The 16393-nt window shown below is 42.2% G+C and overlaps 1 protein-coding gene across 4 annotated transcripts in view; it reads right to left on the bottom strand.

Annotated features, from left to right (window-relative positions):
• Positions 1–14768, bottom strand: part of LOC116540339 (5-formyltetrahydrofolate cyclo-ligase) — a 44858-nt gene extending 30090 nt beyond the window's left edge. The window contains exons 1-2 of one of the 4 annotated variants that reach the window (XR_004264398.1): positions 12877–14768; positions 6573–6834 (exon numbers count right to left, since the gene is read on the bottom strand). Coding sequence is in view for 3 of the 4 variants with exons in the window: in XM_032263823.1 (XP_032119714.1) it covers positions 6573–6834; positions 12578–12694 (379 nt within the window). In the remaining variant the exon portion in view is untranslated. Of the gene's footprint in view, positions 1–6572; positions 6835–12163; positions 12391–12577; positions 12842–12876 lie in introns of those variants that run through there. The other 3 variants (XM_032263822.1, XM_032263823.1, XM_032263824.1) reach the window with 3 other exon arrangements.
• Positions 14769–16393: the final 1625 nt, after the last annotated feature.

The following is a 16393-nucleotide window of genomic DNA, read 5'->3' as shown; positions in this document are numbered from 1 at the left end:
GCACCTGTAATCCCAGCTACTCAGGAGACTGAGGCAGGAGAATCACTTGAATCCAGAAGGCAGAGGTTGCAGTGAGCCGAGATCGTGCCACTGCACCCCAGCCTGCAGACAGAGTGAGACTTCATCTCAAAAAGAAAAAAAGGAATAAAAGAAAAGGAATATACTTCCAAAAAGAATTAACAAAACATCTATGGTAATATATGTAAAGTGCCAAGTACGTAAGAATGAGAGAAGAAAGGGACTACAGTAGTACATTGCAGGTAGCCAGGGAAGGTTTGGGGAAAAAAATTCTGCTTATTGTAATAACTGCCATGTATTGATCCCTGACTACATGGCAAGCTGTACTAGACACTTTACATACATCATCTTACTTTATCCTCTCAACAACACAGTCAATACTGTAATTATCTCCAATTTTCAGATGGGGAAATTTGTACTTGGAGATGTTAACTAATTCTGCCCAAGTGGTAAAGGCCAAATTCAAACTCAGATCAGTCTGACTCCAAAGCTAGTGATCTTAAGCACCAGACTAGAAGAGACTATCTTGAAGAAACACAATACATTCTAGCCTGGAAAATGGTATAAACAAAATCACTTTCACAGTAAGCACATAACATTATGCTATGCTTGACCACTCAACAGCAGCAAAAACAACAGCAGCCACAGTAGCAACAAGGGCATTTTTACTGGGCACCTACTATGTGTCAAACACTATTCATATATTATCTCATTTAAGCTCCCTAACAGATAATATAAGGTAGGTCTGAATCCACTTACAGATAAGACTGAAACTCTAAGAAGTTAAGTGATCTTCCCAAGGTAACACAATTAGAAAGGAGCAAAATTAGAATTCAAATCCAGGCTGGTCTGATTCTCAAATCCGTATTCTCTATTACTAGGAAATACTGTCTTCCAGCAGACCACTCTGGCTGAAATAAAAACTATACCAAGGAGGCACAATTATTAAGGTAGAAAGGCAGGAAGGAAGCCAGGCACAGTGACTCATGCCTGTAACCCCAGCACTTTGGGAGGTTGAGGCAGGTGGATCATGAGGTCAAGAGATCGAGAGCCACCTGGTCAACATGGTGACACCCCGTCTCTATTAAAAATACAAAAATTAGCTGGGCATGATGGCACACGCCTGTAGTCCCAGCTACTCAGGGGGTTGAGGCAGGAGAATCACTTGAACCCGGGAGCCAGAGGTTGCAGTGACCCGAGATCACACCACCACACTCCAGCCTGGTGACAGAGTGACACTCCGTCTCAAAAAAAATTTAAAAATGAAAAAAGAAAGGCAGATAAGGCCCAGAAAGTGGCCTGAATGTCTGGATTTCATCCAATGTCCCTTCTTTTGGCAACAACTGGCAGGAACCACTGTTTGCTCAGGTATACAGATCTACCTGCATACAGAGGAGGCTTGAATAGGGTAGAAGACCTGTACACAAAGGTACTTTGAGAAAATTAATATGGCCAGGAAGCCAATTGAACACATATGAAGAATGAAAGCTGTAGACAAAGAATTCCCCCAAAACTGGAATTACAGAAAGACAGGTGATAAAAACACTACAAAGAAAAATCTGGTAATCACTGGATGGTGGGAAGGAGGCAAGGATAATTCCACGTCTACAAAGGAGCTTCTAAAAGAAATATGAAAAACACACAAAGAATAATAAGAATGAATTTAGACATGCTGAAAATAAGGAATAGTGAGACACCTAAGTGTTCAGCAAAAGTAGAGAAAAGCTAAAAGTTCAACAAAAAGTTGAACAGGACAGCACAAAGGAGAGAGCCCTGTTACATGCCGGCACAAACCTATTTCTGTGAGGTCAACGGACTAGTTAACTCCACAACACTGGGACCAGTTCCATGCTGTTCCCTGCTATGTCCCCATCACACCTCCCACAGAGCAGGTACTCTACACATCTTTTCTGAATAAAGTATTATGACCCAATTCAAATTTCTCCAGCCTCCTGCGGATATCATGACTCTATCAAATGCCTTGATGAAATCCATACCCGCCATCTTTTATTATATTCTTGCAGGTGCCAAACAAAGAAATGAAGTCAATGTGAGTTACTCACAGTGAACCAATCACAACCTCCCAAAAGTACTGATCATGAACAACCTAGAAGGGTTGTTCAAAGACTCTGTCCTTGATGATGCCCCACTCAATTACTTTAAAATGTTTTATTTCAGGACAAGAAAGTCTTCATTATGATCATTAAGTTATGGCTCAAGTACCCAAACATAGATATTGATTCCCAGAAAGCCTACAGGAAGATCATAAATTAAAAATCAGCATCTGGACACAGTGACTCACACCTGTAATCCCAGTATTTTGGGAGGCCGAGGCAGGCGGATTGCCTGGGCTCAGGAGTTTGAGACTAGCCTGGGCAACATGGTGAAACCCCATCTCTACTAAAATGCAAAAAATTAGCCAGGCATGGCAGCATGCACCTGCAGTCCCAGCTAATAGCTGAGGCAGGAGACTTGCTTGAACCCCAGAGGAAGAGATTGCAGTGAGCTGAGATCACGCCATGCACTCCAGCCTGGGCAACAGAGCGAGACTTCATCTCAAAAAAAAAAAAAAAAAATTAGCCCTGGCAAAGGTATGACTGCAAAGAGCTTATTATGTTCTGCAGAATTTCAGAAATGATTGACAGCATAGGTGAGTTTGGTTTTTGGCTCACCAGTATCCACTGCCCTTGTTCTGGAAATACAACACTCACCCTACTCTCAGCTCGGTGATTTAAGTAGGGCTGCTGAGATGGGTATATGACCTAGTCTAAGTCAATTGGCACTTCTTTTCTTCCTGGTCACAGAGAATGGGTCAGGGATGGGCACATAAGACCCAGGCCTAAACCACTCAGCCTATTCCATATCTCTGGCCATAGTGATTAATTTCAAGATGCCTGCTTGGGTCAAGGGGAGTTAGGAGCAGAACAATAAAAACAAAATTGTTATTTACTGCTGGCAGTAAGGATGCCATGGAACTAGAGCTGCCATGGGCCACCACGTCGCACCAAAAATGAAACTAACATAGATGGAAGCAAAGCCAAAAGGCAGAGATAGATTGGCGCCTAATGCCACTGACCTAGCCAGCCCTTCTGTGAACTTTTCAGTCACTGGGCAAATAAAATCTCATTTTTGCTTAAGTCAGGTTGAATCAGACTATATACTTGCACTGGAAAAATTCCTAGCTAATCTAACTTCCCAAGCAGCCCTTATCTTAAGCACAAACTTGGGAAAGAATCAGACCCTCTGTTTCATTTAGCAATCTATTTCTTTTGCTATTTATGTAATACAAGAATAGCCCATGGGAAATTTTTGCTTAGGAACTTTTAATTGCAGCTGAAGACACAAAGGCTCACTCTTCTAAGCTCTGATAATGTGGGCAAACAAGAAAGATAAACAGACAACAAAGGCAACACCAAGGGCAGTCTGATGCTGATCAGCTTGTCACAAACACAGTGAAGCTAGATTTACGCTTAAGCACTGAAGTTGCCACATTTTAAGTTGCTGATACAAGTAGAAATCTGCGCACAGAGTGTGATATTAGGAGATAACAAACAGCCGAGACTGCCTACTCAAACATTTCCATAAACAACAGCAGTGAGCTTTGACCCCAGACTGCAGTTTTGAGAAACTATTGGTATAATCCCCTACCCCTTTACAGCCCAGATTGCAAATATCTGCAAAGAAAAATGCATGAGGGGAAGAAAGCCACTGTTACCAAAACTACAGCATGAATAAGTACTATGGAGGAGAAAACAAATGAACAATCAGTTGTGGAGGTTTTTTTTGGAGGACTTTTTTCTATTCAGGACCATATTCTAAATTTCTATGTTTTTAATGTTCAGTATCTTTTCATTTGACACTTATATTTGACATATACAAAAGGATGGAATATTCTGTTTACATTCATTTTCTGTCTCACCAGCTACAGTGTGAGTCCCTTCAAATCAGGACTTTATCTTTCCATGCCTAAAATAGTGTCTGACACAAAGCAGATGTGTGAAAATACCTCCTGAAAATTATCAAAATGTTAACCACTTGGCTAGTAATGAGTTTATCTTATAATAAATAATTCTCACTTCCTTGCTTAAAATTAATAAATTACCATTTATTCGACAGCTCTTATGTGCCAAATGACATGCTAAAAACCATATATAGGCTGGGTGCAGTGCCCACGCCAGTAATCCCAGCACTTTGGGAGGCCAAGGTGGGCAGATCATCTGAGGAGTTCAAGACCAGCCTGACCAGCATGGTGAAACTCTGTCTCTAGCAAAAATACAAAATTAGCCAGGGGTCATAGCACAAGCCTATAATCCCAGCTACTCGGGAGGCTGAGGCAGGAGAATAGCTGGAACCCAGGAGGCAGAGGTTACAGTGAGCTGAGATCACGCCATTACACTACAGCCTGGCGACAAAGGGAGGCTCCGTCTCAAAAAAAAAAAAAAAAAAAAAAAACCAGAAAAACCAAAATCAACCCATACATAAATGACTGACTCACTTATTTGGATTGAGGTTATCCTAACCAGGAAGTGCAAATAAGTCAAAAGGAAAAATCATGCTTCTTCCTTAGTCTTTTCACTGCTGTACTTGAATAGAGCTAGAAAAAATGCAGGGAAGTTCAAAGTGACACCCTTTAGGTCAACCCAGGGAAGATGTTCTAGAAGAAGCAGAGCAGTTCTTAAAGGAATAAGCTGCCTCTAGAAGAATTGGTTACTGGAGAAAACCAAGTAAAATTTCAATTAGCAGGCACATTATAGATGATGCAAGCATTGAAGGAGCTGTTAACAGGGTCACCGGGATTGGGACAGTATCCTGGGTTCCATCCTTAAGCCTGCGAGTAGCTTCATTAAGTTTGAACAAAGTCAGTAGCTATAATTTCCTGTTTTTCCTTATCTGTAAGCCTAGACTGCTCTCCAACACTCTGTATCCCTTCTTATTTCATTGCCTTAAAATGCTTGCAATCTTTCCCCTTGAAAATATGGAAAGAGTTTTAAAATGCTGGCATTCATCTGGCCTACTGATGCAGGACATGACGGAGGTAGATCTGAATGTATTTTTGGTGCCTAAACATCTAGCAAAGCCCAAGATTGGATAACACAGGGAAAGTGAAACTAGCAATGTACATAATCCCTACTGTCACAAGTCCGTGACCCTCTCCCCTCCCACTCCATCATACTGACTTTAAAGGCCATGGTATTATGTTGGAAGGGGCAGAAACTGAGCACAGACTGCATAAAGTTGTTCTGGGGCTTCTTTGCAGCCATTTAAGTCTTAGTCAAAAATATACATCTCTAAGATGGGTTTCAGGCATTATATTTAAAAAAAAAAAAAAGCCCTTAGCTTGTTTTGCTTTCAGCTCTTTGCCTGTTTCATAATGACAAAATTTCCCAAGCAGCTGTTGGCCAGAGAACAGCATGTATTAAGACCCAGCAGTAGAGAAGGCAAAGTGGGGTTGAGAAACAGAGATACTCAGAGTGGTTGGAATTCAGACTATGAGGTAGGGAGAGAAAGTTGTGAAAATAGAAAGGTAAGCAGGGCCACGATCAGGAAGAACCTTGTTAAGGAGTGTTTACTTCAATCTAAGGGCAACAGTAAGTCACAGAAAGACTTTAAGGAGGGGAAAGAAGCGGCAGATTTGTGTTTTCAAAATCTTGTTTCAATTACTTTTAAATAACCAATAGAGAGGGAAGAGAGGATGAAGACATGGAGAGAAAGAACAGAGAGGAGCCCTTTCCGGGAACACAGGCAGGAGAAGATGTCAGCTTACACTGCAGTAGTAGCAGTGAGTTGGAGAGAAATGGACAGATTCAGGACATATGCAGCAGGTAAAATCATCAGAACTTAGCAATAGACCACATGTGAGGCACAAGAGAAAGAGGGGGGTCAAGGATGACCTGGACATTTCTAGCAGGGTCAGCTGGGTGGGTGGTGGTGCCATCTCCTGAGATAAACACACGGTAGGTAGTCGAGGTTGAGGGGACAAGGACTCAGTTTGGAACATCTCATGTTTGGGATATGCATGTGACATCCAAGTAGAGATGTCCAGAAAGTAGTTTTCAGGTCTAAGCTGGAGATATAACTGCTCAATAGGCCAGGCATGGTGGCTCACGCCTGTAATCCAAGCACTTTGGAGGCCAAGGTGGGCGAATTACCTAAGGTTGGGAGTTCAAAACCAGCCTGACCAACATGGTGAAACCCCGTCTTAAAAACAAACAAACAAACGAAAAAAAAGTGCTCATTAGCATTAACAATAATATGCTCATTAGCAAGCCAACCATAACTGAAACCACAGGAAATAATTATTAAGGGAAATATAATCCAACCCACAAGGTTAGGGTAACAATATGTGAGAAGTCAACTATATTATTATTTTACATTTCACAGTTTTCAAAAGGCATCACATCCTAAACAAGGTAATACAGGTGTCTTGGAACATAGGCGAAATACAAATTAATCCCCACCAGAAAAGTGGCTTCCAGTGACCCACACATGACAGGTGGATCTGAGCTCTAATGACCGGTCAGAATCTAACAATATCCTAACACCATAATACTCACCTGTGGACAAGGCCTCCTCCCGAATGTCACCCTCACCAGGCTGAGGAATATTCCAGGACGTTTTGGGAAGTGAAGAAATCTCCTCTGGTGATTCTATTCTCACCATATCCATGTGACTGCTCTGGAACTGGTACCGAGGGATGAAGCAGATTTTGCCGCGCCGGAAAATGTCCTTGATGATCTCTTCTGTCTCAATTTCATCTTGCATGCTCAGAAAGATGGAAATTCTTTTGGCCTTTTGATACTGACTGTGGGCAATCACCTAAATGGGAAATTATGGCAATTATATTTTCCAAGACTAAATTTAGCAACTCCCCTTAACAGTTCCTCCTTTCTCTCTCAGCCTTCTACAATTTCTTTAAATGTTATAAAGAAAAAAAAAGGGCAGAGTGATACAGCAGGTCAGACAGTGATGCATCCTAAAGGCTTTTAGTTTGGGACCCAGCACTTACCTGCTCCTTTTATCGCTTCCTGGCACACCCACTCTGGTAGGTGTGAAAACTCATTAAAAGGTCACTATGGAGACAAGCTGTCTTTCTAGAGAATTCCAGGCTTGATTCCCACCTACCCATTTCAGTAGTCTTTGGTCATTTCACATGCTTCCCCTACAGTCTGCTTTCTCTCTGAACCTTGGTTCCCATAAGCTCCTCCACTCCTTGGATTGTCAGGCTTCTCTCTCCTCCCAAATTCAACCCATTTAAAGCCCAGTGCAAGCCCTAACTTTTCCTAACTTCTGCAGAACACTTCACTACATTTAGAGTTAATATATAACTTAATAATGATGTACTGTCATGAATGGATCATGAATTGTTTCATGTGCCCTAAATGTGGTATCCCTAACCGGTCCATGCACTGAGCTCTCTGAGGCAGAGACCATGTCTTACAATTCTCTCTTAGCTCTACCAACCCCATCCCATTTCCTAAAATTCATCTGTTCAATTGAATATTAAAATATTCACAATTATGGGGTGGGGGCAGATCCTGATGAAAGAAACCATATTCAGCTGAATCATTTATCAGGCAGGAGAAGGGAACTGAGCTTTGCTCATCATAGAAATGTCAACACTCTCAGGAACTTATCCAGACTCAGAAGTTAGCCCTTAGCCCTCTTTTTCTCTTTTTTCATTTTTTTTTTCTTTTTTCTTTTTAAAGACAGGGTATCCCTCTTTTGCTCAAGCTGGAGTGCAGTGGTGCAATCTGCAACTTCTGTCTCTTGGGCTCAGGTGATCCTCTCAACTCAGCCTCCGGAGTAGCTGGGACCACAGGCACATGCCACCATGTCCGGCTGATTTTTTGTATTTTTTGTGGAGACAGCGTTTCACCATGTAACTCAGGCTGGTCTCGAACTCCTGAGCTCAAGTGATCCACCCACCTGGGCCTCCCAAAGTGCTGGGATTACAGGTGTGAGCCACTATGACTGGCCAGCTCTCTTTTTTTCCTTTCCTTTTCTGTTCTTCCCTGTTCTCCAAACTAAAAAGAAAAGAATACTTTTATTCTTTATAGGACTTCTTAGAACTTTTGTTATTATTATATATTTTTAAGCCATAAAAGTAGCTTATAAGTATGAATGGCAGAAAGATACAGGAACAGAAAGTCAAGTTATTACTAGTAAAAAAGGAAACAGAAATTAAGTAGATAGAGCACATCAAACTAAACCAAGGAAGAAAGTTAACTCTCACACTCTGAAAAGTTACAAAATTGTTTTGAGGCCTGAAACAGGCAAAGAAAGGAAATGTGAAACCCAGACTTGGGCAGGCCTGGGGCTACTGGCATCCAAGTACTATATGAGAAAGTTAGGTATCCTTTTAGCTCTCTTGACAGCAGAATACAGAAGATCAAGATTTAATAAGCTGTAATAAATATCAGTTAACACTCAGTGTGAGACTGTGCACACACTTATCTTCCTCCCTCAAATCCCATTTATATGATGGTAAAGAAACGCAAAAAAGAAAAACCATTACAGTACTGAGAATAAGAGAACAAAGACCTGACTACTTTCTTTAAGACAATGAGTGGATGGGACAGTATTTTACTGACAAAACAGCAGCAGATCACAACACTCAGAGAAGAAGGATGCAGGATAGGCAGAATCCATTCCTCCCTTGGAATCCCAAAGCAAACCATAAAAGGCAGAGGAAATCCCCATTAGCTATGATACCTTCATTCACAAATATGTACAGATAATAAAAGATCATCAAACATTCTGAAAAGCAAAAATACAAAATGGATGGGAAAAAAAAACAAGATGGGAAGAAAAAAATGGACAAAGATGACAGATAATTTTTTGAAATTCTAATTCGTTTTCTCAGACAAACTCAAGAAGAAAATTGCATTTCTTTAATTTTTTTTTTTTTTTTTTTGGTATGAAGTTTCACTCTTATTGCCCAGGATGATCTCAGCTCACTGCAACCTCTGCCTCCCAGGTTCAAGCGATTCTCCTGCCTCAGCCTCCCGAATAGCTGGGATTACAGGCATGCACCACAACACCCGGCTAATTTTGTATTTTTAGTAAAGACAGGGTTTCTCCATGTTGGTCAGGCTGGTCTCGAACTCCTGACCTCAGATGGTCTGCCCTCCTCAGCCTCCCAAAGTGCTGGGATTACAGGCATTTCTAAAACAATAGACTGCTCTGGGGAGAAGCAATCAGAGAATTATGAAATAATCACTGGGAACTAAAATTGTGATTAACAAAATTAAAACAACTTAGGAGAAAGCCTTGGAGTAGGGGGGAAAAGGCAAAAATAGGAAAAATGAAAAAAATGTTAAGAACCAGAGAAGATCAATCTATGACTTTTATTATCTGATCAACGAGAGTTCCAGAAAGACACAAAGGAAAAGAAATAATCAAAGGAGATACACTTGGCTCATGCCTGTAATCCCAGCACTTTGGAAGGCCAAGGCGGGTAGATCACGTGAGGTCAGGAGTTTGAGACCAGCCTGACCAACATGGTGAAACCCCATCTCTAGTAAAAATACAAAATTAGCCAGGCACAGTGGTACATGCTTATAGTCCCAGCTACTTGAGAGGCTGAGGCAAAAGAACCACCTGAACCCAGGAGGCAGATGTTGAGCCGAGATCACGCCACTGCACTCCAACCTGGGCAACAAGAGTGAAACTCCATCTCAAAAAAAAAAAAAGAAGAAGAAGATAAATACTAGTCTCCATACTGAATGGGGGCCAAGGGGCCATGGGGGCTGAGCAGAACAAGGAAAATAATTTTAAATTTGAAATTCAAACTATCAATCAAGTATAAGGGTAAAACATTTCCTAATGTATATTTAAAAGTTTACCACCCCCATAGATACGTCCTCAAAAAAAATTATCTGAAGATACACTCTAAAAAGATGAAGGGAAAAGAATGCAGGAAAGACAAAGATGCTAGACTCAAAAAGCAGCCCTAACTCAGAAGTGGAGTGAGGAGGAACCCCAGGGCAATGGCTGTGCAATGGGCCAGGGGCAATCAGACCACAAAAAGCAAGAGGCTGGAGTGTTTTCAAAAAGAGAGTGGATTTATTTTAACAGACAATGAAAAAGAATCAATTGATAAGATAAACGCATATTCTTGATTTGTCAAAAACAGAAAAATAAAGGCAATCAGAAGCTCCTGGAGAAATACAGAACTAAATTAGACATATACTCCAAATGAGAAGAACAAAGCAAAATAGAGAATGGTTTTGAGCAATATGGGGGGAAAAAGAAAAGCTTTGGTACTGACACTTGGAACATTACCTTCCGAGCTACACATATCTAGTGACATAAAGTTATAAGTCTTTTCTTACATATTTAATCATACAACTTGGTTCTATGATGAATACCATCTGTAGAACAAAAATACAAAGAATAATTCAGTGCTTTACATATTTTTGTAAATACTGTTTACTGTAAATACTATTTCCTGAAATCTCATGTTTGGAAATCGGTCACAAATACTGCTCAGTAGACTCATAGTTACAGAACAAAGTTTAAATATTACAAAACTTGACAACATAACAATATAGATGTCAGAAACTGACAAAGGGAGTAGAAAACATAGTGAGTAAAAGGGCACTAATTTCCTCATCTTAGTTATGGACTCAAGATATGACATAAAGCTGAATTTCTTTACCATATAAATTACTTCTCTGACAAATTTCTGAATTATAAAAAGGTGCAGTGCCAATAAGAATAAATATGCTTTTCTAAATGAAAAACATAATTTAACACCTTTATTGAGCATTCACTATGGCAAAACACTACACAGTACACTGATGTTTCCAGCAATGATCCATTGGTTAGTCATGAAATCAACAGTGGGCTACAATCAGAATTTTTAAATGAAATAGAATAGAAAATATTAAAGTTCAAGTTGGGCGCAGTAGCTCACACCTGTAATCCCAGCACTTTGGGAGGCCAAGGCAGGCAGATCACTAAATCAGGAGTTTGAGACCAGGTTGGCCAACATATCGAAACTCCATCTCCACTAGAGACCAAAAAAAAAAATTAGCTGGGCGTGGTGGGGGACGTCTGTAATCCCAGCTACTGGGGAGGCTGAGGCAGGAGAATCGCTTGAACCCGAGGGGGGTGCAATTCTTTCTTCATGTCTGTTTCCTCTCCTAGGCTCTCTGCTCCTTTAGAGCAACAATCCTATCTTTTTCATCTCCGCAACCCAGTGCATGGCCAAGTGTGCACTACATAGGTGTTCAACATATGTGAATGAATTAGCTAAATTTTAAACAACTACATAGTAAGGACAAGAGTCTATATCTTTTATGTCTACTAAAACACCTAGCAGTGCTTCCTCATAATAGTTAAAATATTTCTGTTTGAAAGACCAAATTAGATTCCCTCATGCACACCTACATACATGAAGAGATGGGTGAAATGAGCATATTTGCTTTACTGCTTTAACCCATGGGTACCTTGAATTTAAGTAAATAATGGATAATGGAACAGTGAAGGGTAATTAAGAACGCCTGATGGTAAAACTAATTCCAAGGAACATCAAGTCTCCAAATATCCACCAGTATCTCTGAGACATGATGTTGGGAAGACAGATCACCAGTCTGACTTACAAAAGAACTACAAATATGTACTTATTCAGGGGACATTAAGTTTTTCTTCCCCTTGTGTCTAACAAAAATGAGTCCCCCAAAACTCTTTAGAACATGCCTTCACGACAGGATATGACTGCCGTTTTATTGACCAAAAAAAAAAAAAAAACCTGCCATTACATAGAAAGACTGAAAATACATAGCAGTGGAGTCGGTGAAAGTCATAAAACCAAGGTCTGCTAACCAACAAACAGGGACCCTCAGTTACTCCTCAAATTTCTGTCTTCTGCTTCCTACGTTCTTGGGAAGCCTGGGTATGACAGACACGTCTTCCTTTCATTCACTCAAGAAAAAGCATTTAATGCTGAGGCCCTGGAGCTCAGGAGACACAGACTTAGCCCTCCGTATACTTAACGGAGTGCAGTCAATATCTGAGTTCCACCCTTTGGCATCTCCACACCTTTTTGAGTGCTCCCTCGTTTGAAGCACCTGCATCTTTCTCTGGTCATTTACTGATATAACTGGAGTCTTATTCGTAGCTCTTTATCTTTAGGACTCACCTGGCGCTCAGGTGTTCACCCATCTCCTCTACCACAAACTTCTGTTCTCACCCTGCTCTCACCACAGTGCCGTCATCCCCACTGAGGAGTTTTCAGGCAGCACAGATGCCACTCATGCAAACGAACTCTCCTCCCAGAGAGAAATCTGTCAACCACCGCCGCCCTGTCCCTCTTCAGCCCCACAACTCTCATCTCCGGCCCCTCTCCCCGCCATAGTTCCCGAGAGCATCTGGACCAGAACGAGGGCACGTGCGCGCGCCAGGGGTGGAACGTGGGCGCGCCTGGAGGGGGACGTGCGCGTGCCGGGGCGCCTAGCCCAGCGCCTGCGCGGAATCCGCATGGATCCGCAAGCGCCGGCCGCCAGGCCTTCAGGGGTTCTGACCGCCTCGGCTTCCGCTGCAGGCGGTCTCGCACCTTCTGGGTAAGTACGCGGGACTGGCGTAGCCGCTCCTCGGCGCTCATCGCCCGCAGACGCTGCTTCAGCTCGTTCCGCAGGCTCCGCTTGGCGCCGCTCACAGCTGCCGCCGCCATCTCACGCCCAAGCCGAGTCCGATCCCGCCCTCGGCACCCTCGAGTTCGGTCCCCGCCCCTGGCCGCTCCCAGGTGGATACGCGGCCTAGGGGAGGGTCTGGTCTCTGGGCAGCGCCCCCCAGCCCGCTTCCGGGTCGCGGGCCGACTGCGGGTCGCGGGCCGACTGCGGGTCGCGGGCCTACCTCGCCTCCGGCCCTTAGGACCCAGCCCTCGTACGGCCCCCGTGGTCCGGCCCGACCTCCCCGGCTAGCGGGATTCGTGGTGGCGCGCCGTGGCTGCCCTGCCGCCTGACCTGGGCCCGGGCCCTCAGCGGGACCGCGGAGGTGGCAGCGCCGCCGGCGGGGATGGTGAAAGCATCTGGCAGTATCCCCGGTGCCTGGAATCTCTTGTACTGTGCAGTACTGGGGCCTCGGGCCAGAAAAGAAGGACAAGGCAGGGCAAGGCAGTACGAGCAGCGACATTATCACGATTTCCTTCTTGTGCACACATTAGTTACACAAAGCTACTACACACCTGTGCTACACACCTGATACAGTGTATTTTCTACTGAATACTGTAGGCAGTTGTAGCATCATGATATGTGTGTATCTAAACACAGAAAAGGTAATGTGTTGGTTGGCTACCACATCAGTAGGTATTAGGAATTTTTCAGCTCCATTATCATCTTAGGGGACCACAGTGGTTGATGGAAATGTCTCCTTATGTGATGAATGTATAGTAACAGAAACACATATGACCTACATCTGTAATTGTAATTTTTGGTAGCCACATTTTAAAAAGAAAAGCAGGAAAAATTAATTTTTAAGATATATTTAGACATAATTATTTCAATATGTAAATCAATATCAAATCACTAATGAGATTCTTTTCCATAACCTTCAAAATCCAATTAGTATTTAGCACTTATAGCTCATCTTAATTCAGACTAGCCACGTTTCACTGCCATAGTGGACAGCAAGCACAGCTCTAGATAGAAAGCCTATTTTGTCTTCTCGTTCTTAATCGTCCAACATTGATTTCAATGTACTTATATTTGTAATATGAATTCTATTATATTGTAAAGTGCATTGTATTGAAAATCATGAGAACAGTAAATCCAAATTAAAGCAATACCTTTGAAGCTATAAAAAGGTTGATGGTTTCTTTTATAATCTATTCTCTTTTTAAACACAGTTTTAAAAATACAGGATAACCCAATTAACTGGACATTTAATTTATAATCTATAATCATAGAATTCTCACTGAAAAGTACCTCTGAGATCATTTTGCCTAATGCCCTTTTAACAAATGAGGAAACTGAGGCACACACACAAAAAAATCAGTTACCTAAGATTAGTCAACCCCTTGGTGCTTGGACCTGGACTAGAATGCAAACACCCTACTTCTTTCCACTCCATACATTTCAAAACAAGTGCCAAAATACTCGAAAACTGTTAAAACATACTTTTTTCAAATGTTCATCTAGCAAGTATTTGCATCTGCATATTACAAGGTTCCAGAACCTGGGGTTACATGCCTTCGAGTAGCTCAGAGCCTAGTGTGACTAATACTGAAACATAAACCATTAATCAAACATAACTCTTTGGTAGTTGACAGAGACTTAAGAGCAATGTAGTGCCTTGGAATCATTTTATGGGCATCACTGGCAGAGCAGATGATACCACCAGCCAGGGGGATTTTCTTTGAAAGATAGCCTAAGAAATCCATTTTCTGCGTCCACATTAAGTGTGGGTTGTGCTCTGAGACAGCTGTCATGACTTGACAGAGGAAGGAAACTGTCCCTCTCTTCTTCCTCTTTTTCTCCTGCCAGTACATACTCATAGATTACACTCTAGGGAGGTATCCACTTCATTGTGCTCCTCCCGAAAGCCCATGTTTTGCAAGTAAAATGAGGCCCTCTGAAATGATTTTTATTATTATGACAATAATCATTGTCTATTATCATTGAGCAGTTAACATGTCATTCTATACACATCAATGTCTAATGAAGACAGTGAACAAAGAAAATATTGATGAATTCCACCAGATGAAGATTTTTTTTTTTTGAGATGCAGTCTCCCTCTGTCACCTAGCCTGGAGTGAGTGCAGTAGTATGATCTCAGCCCACTGCAACCTCCACCTCCTGGATTCAAGAGATTCTCCTCCCTCAGCCTCCCAAGTAGCTGGGACTACAGGTACGTGCCACCACACCCGGCTAATTTTTTGTACTTTTAGTAGAGACGGGGTTTCACGGTGTTAGCCAGGATGGTCTCGACCTCCTGACCTTGTGATCCACCTGCCTCTGCTTCCCAAAAGTACTGGGATTACAGGTGTGAGCCACTGTGCCTGGCCAAAAATTTTTTTTAACTATGAAAAACTAAAAAGAACGATAGTAAAATATTTACATATAGCATGGTTATATGTGTATTACATATATATTACATGTATATTACATGGTATATTACATATATGGCAGAAGTCTTTACAGGCCACACCCACTGACAATAAAGCATAAAAAACTGGTCAAGAACAGCAATAGCAAAAAAGATAATATGAACATATCTTTAAAATTAAAAATATACTTTAAATAAATATATCTCAAATATACATATTTTTCCACCTAGACATTTTAAATTTGGAATCAGGAGAACGAATCAATATTTCTTCAACCACACCCTGTGTAGAGCTGAAGGAGAGAACACACATAAGAACACCCACTTCTGTCAAAGCATCCCTTTCTCCCTGGAGCCTTTACAATTCTCCCAGCGCCACGGCAGAGGAGCCCTGCATGAGGCGTGAACACCTTCAGCATCGCAGAGGGACCCTCAGCACTGGCAATAGCACAGCAGTGTCAGAAAGCATGAGGCCACGGACCCAGGCCAGCCTCAACTGTCTCCCTGAAATCCACCCAACCACCACTTTGCTGCTTCATCAGCTGTCGCCACTTAACCTCAAAGTTGTGATATTTTGGAACCACAGGCTTGTTAAGTTGTTAAGAGTTGTTAAACTTGTTGAGAAACGTTGGAGAAGAAAAACTTCACGCTGATTCAAAAGCACGCCACTCATTATGCTGCAAAAAGAAATGAGGGAACATCCTGTTGTGATCAGCGTTGTATCTTGATCCGCTCTGTTAGCTGTCTCCAGAAGGAGCTGCGCAGTCGTGACAGCCGCGAGGCATACTCCACACACACACCTGGGCTTGCTCCCAGGGAAAACCTGCTCCACACGCCTCCCCCACTGCCGAGTGCCACGCACACCCTGGGAACCCACCACTATAGTATTGTTCTACACACTACAGACACAATTGCAAAATAAAAACCTCAGCTGTCTGGGTGCGATGGCTCATGCCTGCAATCTCAGTATTTTCAGGCTAAGGCAGGTGGATCACTTGAGCTCAGTTCAAGACCAGCCAGGCCACACAGTGAAAGTCTGTCTCTACTAAAAATACAAAAATTAGCCGGGTGTGATGACATACGCCTATAGTCCCAGCTACTCAGGAGGCTGAATCTGGAGGATTTCTTGAACCAGAGAGATTAAGGCTGCAGTGAGCTGAGACTACACCACTGTATTCCAGTCTGGGCAACAGAGCAAGATTCTGTCTCAAAAAATATATGTAAAAATAAAAATTTCTGCAATCATTTAGTAATCGTAAAATGTGTATTATTGACGGCTGTATATTTAGGGTCATGTATATTCAATGTTGTATACATTAAAAACCCA

This window comes from Sapajus apella, unplaced genomic scaffold, assembly GCF_009761245.1.
Source record: "Sapajus apella isolate SASKATOON/1434 unplaced genomic scaffold, GSC_monkey_1.0 scaffold139, whole genome shotgun sequence".
In the NCBI taxonomy this organism is placed as follows: Eukaryota; Metazoa; Chordata; class Mammalia; order Primates; family Cebidae; genus Sapajus; species Sapajus apella.
This window is presented reverse-complemented; position numbering and strand designations above follow the sequence as displayed.